Source organism: Meriones unguiculatus, chromosome 7, assembly GCF_030254825.1.
Source record: "Meriones unguiculatus strain TT.TT164.6M chromosome 7, Bangor_MerUng_6.1, whole genome shotgun sequence".
NCBI lineage: Eukaryota > Metazoa > Chordata > Mammalia > Rodentia > Muridae > Meriones > Meriones unguiculatus.
The window spans coordinates 36,423,845-36,436,129 of record NC_083355.1 but is presented as its reverse complement, the minus strand read 5'-3'; the positions used below and the strand labels follow the sequence as shown (position 1 = coordinate 36,436,129).

At 42.3% G+C, this 12,285-nt stretch overlaps 1 protein-coding gene across 1 annotated transcript in view; it reads right to left on the bottom strand.

Annotated features, from left to right (window-relative positions):
* Positions 1–318: 318 nt before the first annotated feature.
* Tada2a (transcriptional adaptor 2A) overlaps positions 319–12,285 on the bottom strand; it is a 44,112-nt gene continuing 32,145 nt past the window's right edge. The window contains exons 10-16 of the mRNA XM_021641477.2: positions 11,330–11,373; positions 9,826–9,936; positions 7,477–7,548; positions 6,484–6,616; positions 5,649–5,692; positions 3,117–3,190; positions 319–1,151 (exon numbers count right to left, since the gene is read on the bottom strand). Coding sequence (XP_021497152.1) covers positions 966–1,151; positions 3,117–3,190; positions 5,649–5,692; positions 6,484–6,616; positions 7,477–7,548; positions 9,826–9,936; positions 11,330–11,373 — 664 coding nt within the window. The 3' untranslated portion in view covers positions 319–965. The remainder of the gene's footprint in view (positions 1,152–3,116; positions 3,191–5,648; positions 5,693–6,483; positions 6,617–7,476; positions 7,549–9,825; positions 9,937–11,329; positions 11,374–12,285) is intronic.

Sequence of the window (12,285 nt, the reverse complement as noted above, 5' to 3'; positions counted from 1 at the left end):
ATTTGTTTCAGATGTGGCAGAACTACTCATCCTCACAGCCAGTGAGTCTCATATGAAGCAGCTTTACTTGTGTTTGAAAAGCAGCTTTTATTGCAGGCTAGCCTTTCACCACTGAGAAATTAGGGTTCAGGTCTCAATAGAAGCAAAGCTGGGCTAGTTGCATCATCTTCATCCTTATGGGCCTGGTATCCTGGGAAAATCAGGGTAATAAGGTGATCCCAGGACACACGTGTAAGCAGAGACAGTACAGCTTGTTGAGGCGGGCATCTAACAACCCAAGTGTGCTTTAGTTACCAGAATATCTGACACACCCACAAATTAAATAGCAAAACATTTTAATCCATTAATTCTAAAAATAACAGAGACATTTTATATCCGGTGCCACCTCCTCAAGAGTCGACTGCACATCAGACAGCCAGACTGCAAAGTACAAAGCCAGACATTACAGTTAAAATGAAATTTCAGACAGACCATCACGGAAGAGAGTCCCACCTCTTCAGTTCATAAACTAAGATGTCAGCATTTAAAAAAAAATCCTTGCAAGAAAAGGCTTTCCTGTGCTCTAACAACCTTCTCTTCATTTGAAATCTGCCTGCCAAGATGGGAAGGTCAACGAACTTCACTCTCAAGTGCAAGGATTTGAGTTGGACTCCTGGGATGAAATGCTGTGGCTTGGTTTTGTTCTATTTCTACCAAAGCTGTGAGGTGAGGTACTGCCATTCTTGAGTTACAGAGGTGAAGGCCCACTGCTGTTTAATAACTTGGTGAGCACTCTCCGTAGCACTATGACCCCAAAAGGAGTGCTTTACAGCAGGGCAGAGAAGAAAAAGGTCAGCACACTTAGCTTCTCAGTGTCTTTACTTCTTTTCATAGCAAGAGTCCTCTCAAACACAAGTCTCCAGAATGCACACACTGTCTTCTGGCTTGCTGCGTTCCGTAGCTCTGGCTTGCGTGGCCGACCAGACTCAGGCTTTAGTAATGTACCCCTCTCGGATGAGGAAGTCGTAGATTTTCCGGGTTTTGTTCACATCTATCTTGATGAGTGCTCTTGCTTGTGCCAGTCTCAAGCCGCCTTGCTTGTTGCACTCATTCAACAGAGCAGACTTATATTCTAAATAGGCTCCAGGTACTAACCTCACCACCTGACAGAGCTGGAAGACATGACAAATTTAATCAACATTAACACCTGTCACTCTCAGATTTAATCCAGCAGGTATAACAACCCCAAAATAAAAGGGAGGAGGGCACAGAGATGGTTCAGCAGGTAAAAGCATTTGCTACCAACACTGACAACCCAAGTTTGATCCCTGGGACCCACATGGTAAAAAAAGAAAACCAACTTCTTCAAAGTATCTCTGACCTCCACATCATACCATGGCACACACATGCCTCTCCCTTCCCCCACCCCCACACACCCAAAATAAAGTGTATTAAAAAAAAAAAAGTGACATCAACCTCCAAATATTTATGAGAGCATTTGAGTGGCTGGACAGATATTCAGGAAGGAAAAAGTAAGATGTGACGCCAAGAGAGCCTTCAGCAAGTGAAGGTTGGCTCAAGGGTCTAGTTCAGTTAGGGAACAGCACACCTTCCCGAGGAGCTGCCAGGCTTGCCCAGGAGTTGAGTGCTAAATACCCGGGGTGGATGCCAGAGCCATTCTGACGTTAGTCAGGGAAATGACAGAGCCCAGCAGGGCATTGAGGGTGGTGGCATTGCAGGTGCCTGGATTCCTAAGTGTAAAACACATTGTTGGTATTGGCAAGACAGGGTAGCCTCTGCTTTTGTCATCTCCTACCATGGGGAGGAGGCCACCTTCACTGTGAATGCAGAAAGCACATTAAGTTCAGTTCACCTGCCATTCATTACCCAGTAAGGCACAGTCTAAGTCACCGTCCTATGGGTAAGCAGTAATAAGATGCTTAGAATTCCAGACCATTCCACACACAAACACTGAGAAAATGGTCTGTAACTTTCTTCAACACATACTTCTTTCAACCCTCAAAAGAAGTGTTTATTATTTCTGAAGACTAAAATAAGAGTATTATGGGTCCCTACATCGTGACTTCTTACACGAACAGATGCTAGGGACCAACAGATGGGGAGACAGACACTAGGAACAAGGAAGGAGCGAGAGATGAGCAGCTCTTTTGTTATTTCGTTGGTTGGTTGGTTGGTTTGGCTTTTTTGAGACAGGGTCTCTGGTAGCCCAGGCTGCCTTTGAACTCACTAGATAGCAGACAGCTATGAAGCAACTGAGCCCCCGGTCTTCCTGCTTCTCCTTCCCAAGTGCTGAGATTACAGGTGAGTACCACCCAAGTAGATTTTTGCTGAGAGCCTCTTTGCTGTGTGGCTTAGGTCGACCATAAAGTCTCCTCCTGTCTTAGGCTCTCAAGTGCTAAAAATTACAGATATATGCCTCACCCGTGTAGATTTAAATGCTAGAAATAGGCAAAAGCAATACAGGGAGGATTCAGTGTTTACAATGGTAAAGGAAGTCACAGTACTTAGGTGTGTTCGTGCACTGCATGCACTGAGAGGCAGAGGCAGGCGGATCTCTGTTGAGTCGAAGGCAACAGCACTACTCAGGGATTTAGTTCCAGGCCTGTCAGTGCTACAGAGTGAAACCCTGTCTCAAAATAAAACTGATGTGCAACTACATATGACACTGCATTATTTACCTTATGCTTATAAACATGCTGTGGAGACAATTGCAAAAACATTTTAAGTGATGGTTATATTGCTGGAATGAATGCAAAACTTCTCAAAGCGACCATTCTAATAGGAAAGTCCTATTTTCATGTAAAAGCTACTTTGGGATTACAAAAAGCGTCTAGTCGAGTGTCTGCCACATGAAATGTTCAATAAATGACAGCTACTGCTATTATTTAATTGATACTGTTGCATGAACTTCTCCCTGAAAGGGGAAAGGTAGCTGCAAGATGAAAGTAGTTTTCTGGTGCTTGCCAAAGTTAGCAGCTCCTAGACTTCTCAGACAAGAGCTGTGCTCTTTAGACAAGTGCAGTGAAATAGGTTTGACACTGTAATGGATTTTAATGACAACTCAATGAATCAATCAGCCTGTTTTCTTTTCCTCCAGTTCCCCTCCCTTTTATTACCTCCTTTTCTTTTTCATTGAGTTTTTCTGTACCAGGGAGGCCGGTAAGGTTCAAAGGGGGTGCACTTCGTCTTCCTATGGACAGAGACGCAAAAGAACAAATATTTCACAGAGGTGTAACTGTTCAAGTGTGAAACAGAAAGCTTAACCCACTCCCTTATGCTGGTTTAGGTAGCTCCTTGGTCACGGTAGTGATTTGAATGAGAACAGCCCCCACAGGCTGATATTTAAATGCTTGGTCCCCAGTTAGTGGGACTATTTGGGAAGGATTGAGAGGTGTGACCTTAAAAAACAGGAGATGCTGGACTCTGGCACCAGATGTTCATCCAGTTTAGAAAGGTATTATTCTATCTGCCTCGACAGTTGACAAATGGAAAGAGGAATCCTTCAGAACAGAGATTCTCTCCTGTCACTACCTTCTAGCAGGACAAGGCAACATGGTAATTAACCAAGTACTACACTTCAGATCAAAGGCAGAGTCAGGCCACCAAAGGCCCTGCTTGTTCATTTGTTTATTTTTCCTTGAAAAGATGTTTAACTGGAAGAGCCATACTGGAACAACAAGCCAAATGCCATATTTGCTTTATGAATATATGAAGTTGCAGAGACCAAGGTCAGCTTCATGTCTACCAAAGAAACCCAAACAGGAGGCAGCATTGGACTTGCCAGGCCAGACCAGTATATAAAGATTAATGCACAAGAGTTTTATTCCTTCACTGAATGATGATGATGATGATGATGATCATTAAGCATGTGTGGCACAGGCCACAGATGTAAGGTCAGAGGACAACTGTGTGGTGTAAATTCCCTCCTCCTAGCCTGCTAGCTTTACCAGAGGAGTTCCAGGGATGGAACCCAGGGTGCCAGCATTGCCATCATAGCAAAGCACCTTTACCTTCTGAGCATCTCACCGGCCCCCGGTTTTATTCTGAATATCTGCTTTGGATGAGTTCTCAGGTGAGCAGGGATGCAATAAGTTAGGTTTTGTGATGACTATCAGTGGATTGAGGCAGAAGGAAAGAACTTCTTAAATTGTTCTGGAAAATCTGATTCTCGGGAACATCAAAAACGCTAAGGGCTTTCCCTGAATGCTTAGAAATGGAGAGAAAATCATGTGCTTCCTCACAAGTCTTCCAAGGCTAGACGATACTCTGGGATGCTGGGCTCCCAATCTTTTATTGCCTGAAAAGCAACTCAGGGCAAAGGGGAGTCAGGAATCTCAACATTTAACACAAGGGGCTAGAAAGGAAGGAGGAAAGGCTAACACGAGCCTAGGAAGAAATAGTGAGTGGTGAGTGCTATACAGTGATTTTAGTTAGCAAACCAAGCTGTACAGTGATTTTAGTTAGCAATCTTTTGATTTCTGTATTTAGCATGAGGTGGTGGTGGTGAAATAAGAAGCTTATAAAATAAAACCTGGATTCTGCTGCTTGGTGATTCCTTACAAGCTTCTCAGTTCTTTCAAGTATCAAATAATTACTTGAGGGGCCGAAGACGTAACTCAGTGGTTAAGAGCATTTAGTGCTCTTGCAAAGAACCCAGGTTCAGTTTCCAGCACTTAGTTAAGCAAACTCACAAATGTAACTCCAGTTCTGGAGGACCCAATACCCTCTCTGGCCTCTGTAGGCACATATGGTACACACATATAACTCAGGCACATACACGTAAGTAAATCTTTAAGTAAAAATGAATTACGTAAGACAAAGGAAAACAAGTATCCACCAAGTGCCCATATGTGAGCACTGCTAGATCCTTAACATATGGAGACTTTGTTCAGCTGTGTGCCATCACAGCTAATGTTAAGAGAATTTCAAAGGTTTGATGTCACAGAGAATGGTGAACTGGCAACTGGGTCACATTAGACCCTTATGCTTCTGACAGAGGAATGTTCAGATTAGAAGAAACACTGTCCTATGGGGCAGGAGTGAATGGTGATCAGGACCACAATTTTGGCTCAGGAACATCCCAACTAATATCTCCCCAAATACTTAGTCACAGTCAACAGTCAGCAAGATCCACCAGTCTGCACTGGCTTAACCTTGCTCAAAATAGGACAAACTCAAAAGGGGGAAAGCTCAGATGCAGAAATTCCCTAAGTCTCCAACTTACAAGAAATCCTTGAGTTTGTGGCAAGTGAGCTGCTGTTTCATGTTAAATACAAAGCTCTTCAGATAGCACCTTCCAAGCACAGCGCAGCTCTGAGACAGCTACAACTCCAGCCCTGACTGTAAACGCCAGTAAAAAGAAGTGTCGCTCTGAGCCATGATCTGACCGAGGTGTCTGACAGCATGCTGCTGTCCACGAACTAGCATTACCACCACTCCACCAAAGAACCATGCTCCACAAAAGGAGGGTAGTAGCTTTGTCTCCATAACCCAGTGAAATGTAAACATCCCAGTCCACACTTGCTCTGGACTAGGAGAATAGCTCAGTATGTGAGAGGCCCTGGGCTCAATTTTCAGTTCTGAAAAAGAAACAAACAAAACAAAAAACAACCCATAATACCCCTTTCATTAGCCTGAGAAATCATTACCTGAGTTTGAAGCCATCAGAACAGAAGGACTCAGCCCAGAATCACTAAAACAAAGAAATTTACACTTAGGTCATATCAAAGAAGGCAATTTTTAAAACTCCTCATAGGACTGGGTGTATTTACCAAGAAGAGCTATGGTGAGACTGTGTGACATTTTATAGGATGTCTCGCTGTACAGGAAAGAAAATGTACTCCAAGGAGAAAAACTTCCCTCAACTTTGCTAAGGACTTTTAACAGGGGACATCACTAAAGCCATTCATAGGGAGGGAGAATTTTAACAAAAAGCACACCAGCATCTAAGTGAGGACAAACATGGTGGGAATGGAGTTGAGACAAGGTTTTACTATGTCACCTTTCCTTGGCCTGGAGCTCACAGCAGTACTGCCACCTTCATTTCCACAGCATTGTGATTACAGAGGTGCGTCACCATAACCAGCTTCAAATTTACCATTTTTTTTTTTTTTTAAATAAGAACAAAATAGGAAGCTGGGTAAAATGGTGCATGCCTGTAATCCCAGCACTCAGGGAGGCAGAGGCAGGTAGATCTCTGCGAGTTTGAGGGCAGCCTGGTCTACAAAGCGAGTGTAGGACAGCCAAGACTACACAGAGAAACCCTGTCTTGAAAACCAAAAAACAGAGACAAATAGGAATAGAGAATTGCAAAAGACCAGTTATGTTTCTTAAGCTTGCCAGTTCTATGTTGTTTCTAGATGGATTGATAAAAAAACCTTACTACTCTTCCATCCAGAGAACCCACAACAGTGTCCAAAAATGTACAAGAAGGCCAAAGTGTGCTGGAAAGAGTGCTTCCTCCAGCCCTGACCAACTGCGCACATGTCAGCCTGCCGGCGAAGCCACTGCTGGCATGCACTGCTGTCCTGGATATACTGGAGAACTTCCGAAAGCATGGTGCGTTTAAGGCGCTCTTCTTCACGCGTCTTTTTCAGGTGATCATAGGTCCTGGCGCCTGGAGGGGTAGAAGACACATGACTGCAAGGACAACACAACAGAGCTAAAGAGCCTGTTAACTAAGCTCAGCCAACATTGGCCACTTCAGCTGCTCTCATAACTTTTCCCAGGAGCCAAGTATTTGTCTGCACCTGAAATCTCCCTTTTTTTTTTTTTTTTTTCCTTTCTTTTCCTTTTTTAAAGATTTATTTTATTTATTATGTACACAGTGTTCTACCTGCATGCCAGAAGAGGGCACCAGCTCTCACTATAGACAGTTATGAGCCACCATGTGGTGGCTGGGAATTAAACTCAGGACCTTTGGAAGAACAGCCAGTGTTCTTAACCTGTGAGCCATCTCTCCAGCCCTTAAACTTTGATTTCTTTATTAACTTGAAGTGACAATTCCCCATAAGTTTGTCATGATATCCAATGACTTGAAGGTGAAATGTATCCCATAGATACTGGTACATGTATTCGTAGACCTGGTAGGTATTAAATAAATGATAGAAGCCTGGTAAATGAAAATTTAGGCTGTGCATGAATAAGTTTTAAAAGGCTGAGGTTAAAACCCAGAACATAAGAATCACACAACCCACCCTTCACTCCCTTGTGTTTGTTTGCCTGTGTGAGAGAAAGGGAGAGAGCCACAGCAGACTCCCAATTCTAAAGCAGTGTTTCTTTTTGCTGTGCGCCATAACTCTACTTTTATCCTGATAATCTAATGATATTTATAGGAACTGAAGAGATGAAACTTTACTAGAAATTCTAAAAACTCTTCTGAAAAGGTTTTTCGTTTGTTTTTAAGTTTTCTAGATTTCCTCTTGTATTTGCAAGTCACAGGCACTTTGATACTGTAGGTAGTAGAAGCATACTTACTACAAAAATTGGTAATGCCTGCTGTCCTATATTCTTGGAGCCTCTTGATTTCCCTTCGAAGTTCAAATTCCACTGTTTTCCCAGAAGAGCAAAGGAGAAAGATTGAAAAAGCAAATCAATGTCAGGAAGTGGCTGGGTGTGTTTCAGTGATTCTGCCATAAGTAGAGGCAGGTGACTTCACCTTAGGATTCTGTTTTTCCCTTTCTTTTTCTTTCTTTCTTTTTTTTTTTTTTTTTTTTTTTTTGAGACAGGGTATCTCTGTGGAGCTCTGGTTGTCCTGGAACTCACTTGGGAGGAAGAGACAGGGGGATCTCTGTTAGTTCAAGGCCAGCCCAGTCTACATAGTGAGTTCCAGGACAGCCAGAGCTACATAGTATGACTCTTACTCAAAAACAAACAAACAAACAAACAAACAAACAACAAAGAAATGCCTCCCAAGAGTTGAGAAGAACCTACTCCAATAGTCTTCCAAATGCAACACCTAGGACTTTAGGAGACACCTAAAATGTGAGCAAACTGGCTCTCTTCATTTATGAATAAAAGTAATGACATAATATTTTAGCTGGGTGGTGGTGGCACACATCTTTAATTCCAGCAATTGGAAGGCAGAGGCAGAGGCCTGTCCTCTGAGTTCTAGGACAGTTCTACAGGGCGACTTCCAGGACAGCCAAGACTATACAGAGACACCCTGTCTCAAAAACAAACAGACAAAAGCCTGTTTTTTAAAATGTAAACGCTGCAGTTCCACCTACTGTGTTAGCCTTCCTACTTACACAGCCATGTTTTTTTGATGCAGGTTGCCTCTAGATGAGGCCCTGCTGCACAGGAAGGCTTTGCTCAAGCCCTGGTTTCTTTTTAGCTTTTTCCTACAGGGACCAAAAAGCACTGCACTTTCCATAAACCAAAAACTGCTGCTGAGAACACAACTCAGAGCACACTGCTGGATTATTCTGTAACAGATCATTCCAACCTGGGTGCTTTTCAAACACGAGATGAAGGAAAAGCCACCCATAGGGTGTAGTTCTCTGTAGTGACACATATGCCAGGAATGATATAAACTAGGACAGGAAGTAAAGAATAAGTCACTCAATACCAACCACACAAAGAATGACAACTAAGCAAGGTGTTTCCTGAGAACAATTAATCTGGCTCAGATAAATGCCTGTGATTCTTCCCAAGAAATATTTGCACAATGAGCAGTGGTAAAGAATTTTTCTAGAAAATCAAAGTAACTCAACATAAGACTTCCTAGAACTAAACTGAAGAGCCAAGTAAATATACAGCTCTCCTGAGGAGAATACAGAAATAAACCCCAGTCCAGGCAGCCTCAAAGTCCTAGGCCTTCCTGCTTAACAACTTCAATATTTTTTATAGTGGAAGAGCCAATTATAACTAAGATGAACGCTCTCAGGAACATCAGAGAAAGGCCAGAGGAATATGAAAGTACTATTTCCACGGGTCAACAATCCTGTTCCCATAACTTAAACTAGTGTTAATACTAAAATATCTATAGGCAAAATAATACAATATTTGGAATTGGCTTCAAAATAACCAGCTTATGGGCAAGAGGGAAGGGCACGGCCACTCAGATGGGGCAGGATGGCTACTGTGCTGAAAACCACCAATATGGGCCACCCAGCTCCCTGGCATGTCCTGTAAAAACTGCTACCCATTGTGGCACACACCCAGAATGCAGTTCTAGCAAGGCAAAGGCAGGAGGATTGCAAGTCAGAGCCCAGCTTGGATCACTCAACAAGTTTTAGGCTACACACATAGCAAGGCTCTATTTTAAAAGACAAAAAGAAACAAAAGAAAAGAAAAAATCCCCCAAACGAAAGCCATCTACTAACTTGTAAGTTACTAAGTTTTTTCTCTTTGATATGTAGGAGTGTATGGTGCGTGTGTAGCAGTGTGTGTGTGTGCCTGTGTGAGTATGTATGTGTGTGTGTATATGTGTCTGTGTGTAGGGGTGTGTGTGAGTATGAGTGAAACGTGTGTGTGTATGTGTGGTGTACATAAGCACACAGAGGCCAGAGGACAACATTGGTGTCCTGTAATATAATTTTCCATCTTATTCTTGTGAGATAGTCTCTCATGGAGCCTAGAGCTAGGTGTTGGCTAGCAAACCCCAGCCATACTCCTCCTGTCTCTACCTCCAACAAGCACTAACATGGCCAAACCCAGCTTTTCATGTAAGTGTTGATATCTACACTTAGGTCCCCATGCTTATGCAGCAAGCACTCTTACCCACTGTGCTATTCCCCTGCCCTCACTAAGCTTTTAAATCTCCCTTCTCCCTCCCCCCTCCCACACCCACCCACCCACACACACATTCCAAAAAATACCCACATGCATGGCTTTCAATGAACTTGTCATGTTCCACTGGTCCTACAATCCTTGCAAATCGCCTCATTGTTTCATAAAGGTCTTGGACCTCCTTGGGATACCGCCGTTCCATTACTAGAAGAAATGAAACACAACATGTCACAGAAAATGTAAGGACCTCTAAGTTTGTGGCATTATTTTTTAAAGCAAGAAGTGAAATTCAGGAATATTTTCCTAACCTCACATGACTAAGTTGCCCATGACAGCATGCAAACAGGAGAGCTGAGAATGCAAATCACTAATCATAATTACAGCATCAAGCACCTCACAAAGAGATGCTGTTATCATGGAAACCATCTCCACTACTAAGTACTATTGATGTCCCTGCTCACACCTTTCAATCTGCCTGGGACCATGCATAGGACCAGACACTGCAGTCACAAAAGGGAATTAAAGGCAGAACCTGTGTTATTAGACACAATGCCAGCCAAAATTTCTAGTATGGATTACTGCAGGAAAACAAGGAAAGCAAAGACATAAGAAACTATCCAGCTGGGCACAGAGGCAGAAGCCTGTAATCCTAGTACTTGAGGCAGAAGGACAATCACAACTCTCAGGCTGGCCCTTGTCTAGAATAGAAACTTCTAAGCCAGCCAGGGCAAACTTTGTCTCAAAAAAGAAAAAAAAAACAAACCAAACCAACCAACCAACCAAACAAACAACAAAGAACATCTAGAAAAGCACAATTAACCAAGAAAAACTATGTGCATATCTCATCTGGAATATCCCTATATGACGAGTTGATTTATGTTGTACTGAGGCAGACACTCTTCCAATTGTGAGACACCACCAACCCTCTACTGGTTCTTCTTTCTTTCTTTCTTTCTTTCTTTCTTTCTTTCTTTCTTTCTTTCTTTCTTTCTTTCTTTCTTTCAAGTTTGTTTTTATTTTATGTACATTGGTGTTTTGACTGCATGTATGTCTGTGTGAGGGAGTCAGATCTCTTGGAATAGGAGTTACAGATAGTTGTGAGCTGCCATGTGGGTGCTGGGAATTGAACCTGGGTCCTCTGTAAGAGCAGCCAGTGCTCTTAATTGCTGAGACATCTCTCCAGTCCTACCAAAATGTTTTTATAACCTGAAGAACAAGGTTATGTTTAACAGTTTCGAAACATGACTGTCTAGAAAATGATCCATTAATATTCACGTTGTAATTACTATACCAATTCTTAGGCAATGCTGTTGACTATAAATGAATGGCTCTTCACTGTCACTATGGATCAGAGATGCCTCAAACACTTTTGGTTTTGTTTTGCTTTTGGTTTCTGTGCAGGGGATCAATGTCTCCTCAAACATGCTAGATACCCATCTACCAGTGAGCTACATTCCAAGTCCTGCATCAGAATTTTTAAATCTTCCTAAGTGATGCTAACTAGCATGCAATGTAGATTATGAATACTCCTACACTGATCTGAAACTACTCAATAATTTTAGAAGAATTTAGAATAAAAAAGTCAGCACATACTCACATCGGAACTTTCTAAGGTTGACTAATCCATGATCTCTTATAATCCTAGAATGAAAAAGCACAATAATCTATCATTAAAAGTAAATTTCAGGGCTGGAGAGATGGCTCAGTGGTTAAGAGCACTGTCTGCTCTTCCAGAGGTCCTGAGTTCAATCCCAGCAACCACATGCTAGCTCACAACCATCCGTACTAGGATCTGATGCCCTCTTCTGGCGTGCAGGTGTACATGAAGACACAGCACTCATATACATAAAATAAATAAATAAATCTTTAAAAAAAAAAAGTAAATTTCAGTTGGGCATGGTAAGGCACATCTGAAATCCCAGCACTTGGGAGGCAGATCTCCAGGCCAGCCTAGTCTACAAAGCCACTTCCAGGACAGCCAGGACCACACAAAGAAACGCTGCCTCGAAATAAATAAATAAATAAAAATTTTACAAGAAGGTTTCACATTTGTGTCTTCTATATATATAGTTCTTATTATACATCAGAAACAATATGAGGTGAAATATCAGGGTCCAGATCAGTCTCTACACACTTCTGAATTAGCCTGTAAACCAGCAGTTTTCAACCTGTGTGTCACAACTCTTTTTTTTTTTTTTAAAGATTTATTTATTTATTTAGTCATTTATTATGTATACAATGTTCTGTCTGCATGCACACCTGCAGGCCAGAAGAGAACACCAGATCTCATTATAGACGGCTGTGAGCCACCATGTGGTTGCTGGGAATTGAACTCAGGACCTCTGGAAGAACAGCCAGTGCTCATAACCTCTGAACCATCTCTCCAGCCCCGTGTCACAACTCTTTTGGGCGTCACAGAATAGATATCCTACCTATCAATATCTGCAATACGAATCATAACAGTAGCAAAATTACAGTTTAACAATGAAAGAATCTTATGGTTGGGGGTCACCACAACATGAGGAATGTATTCAAGGGCCACAGTGTTAGGAA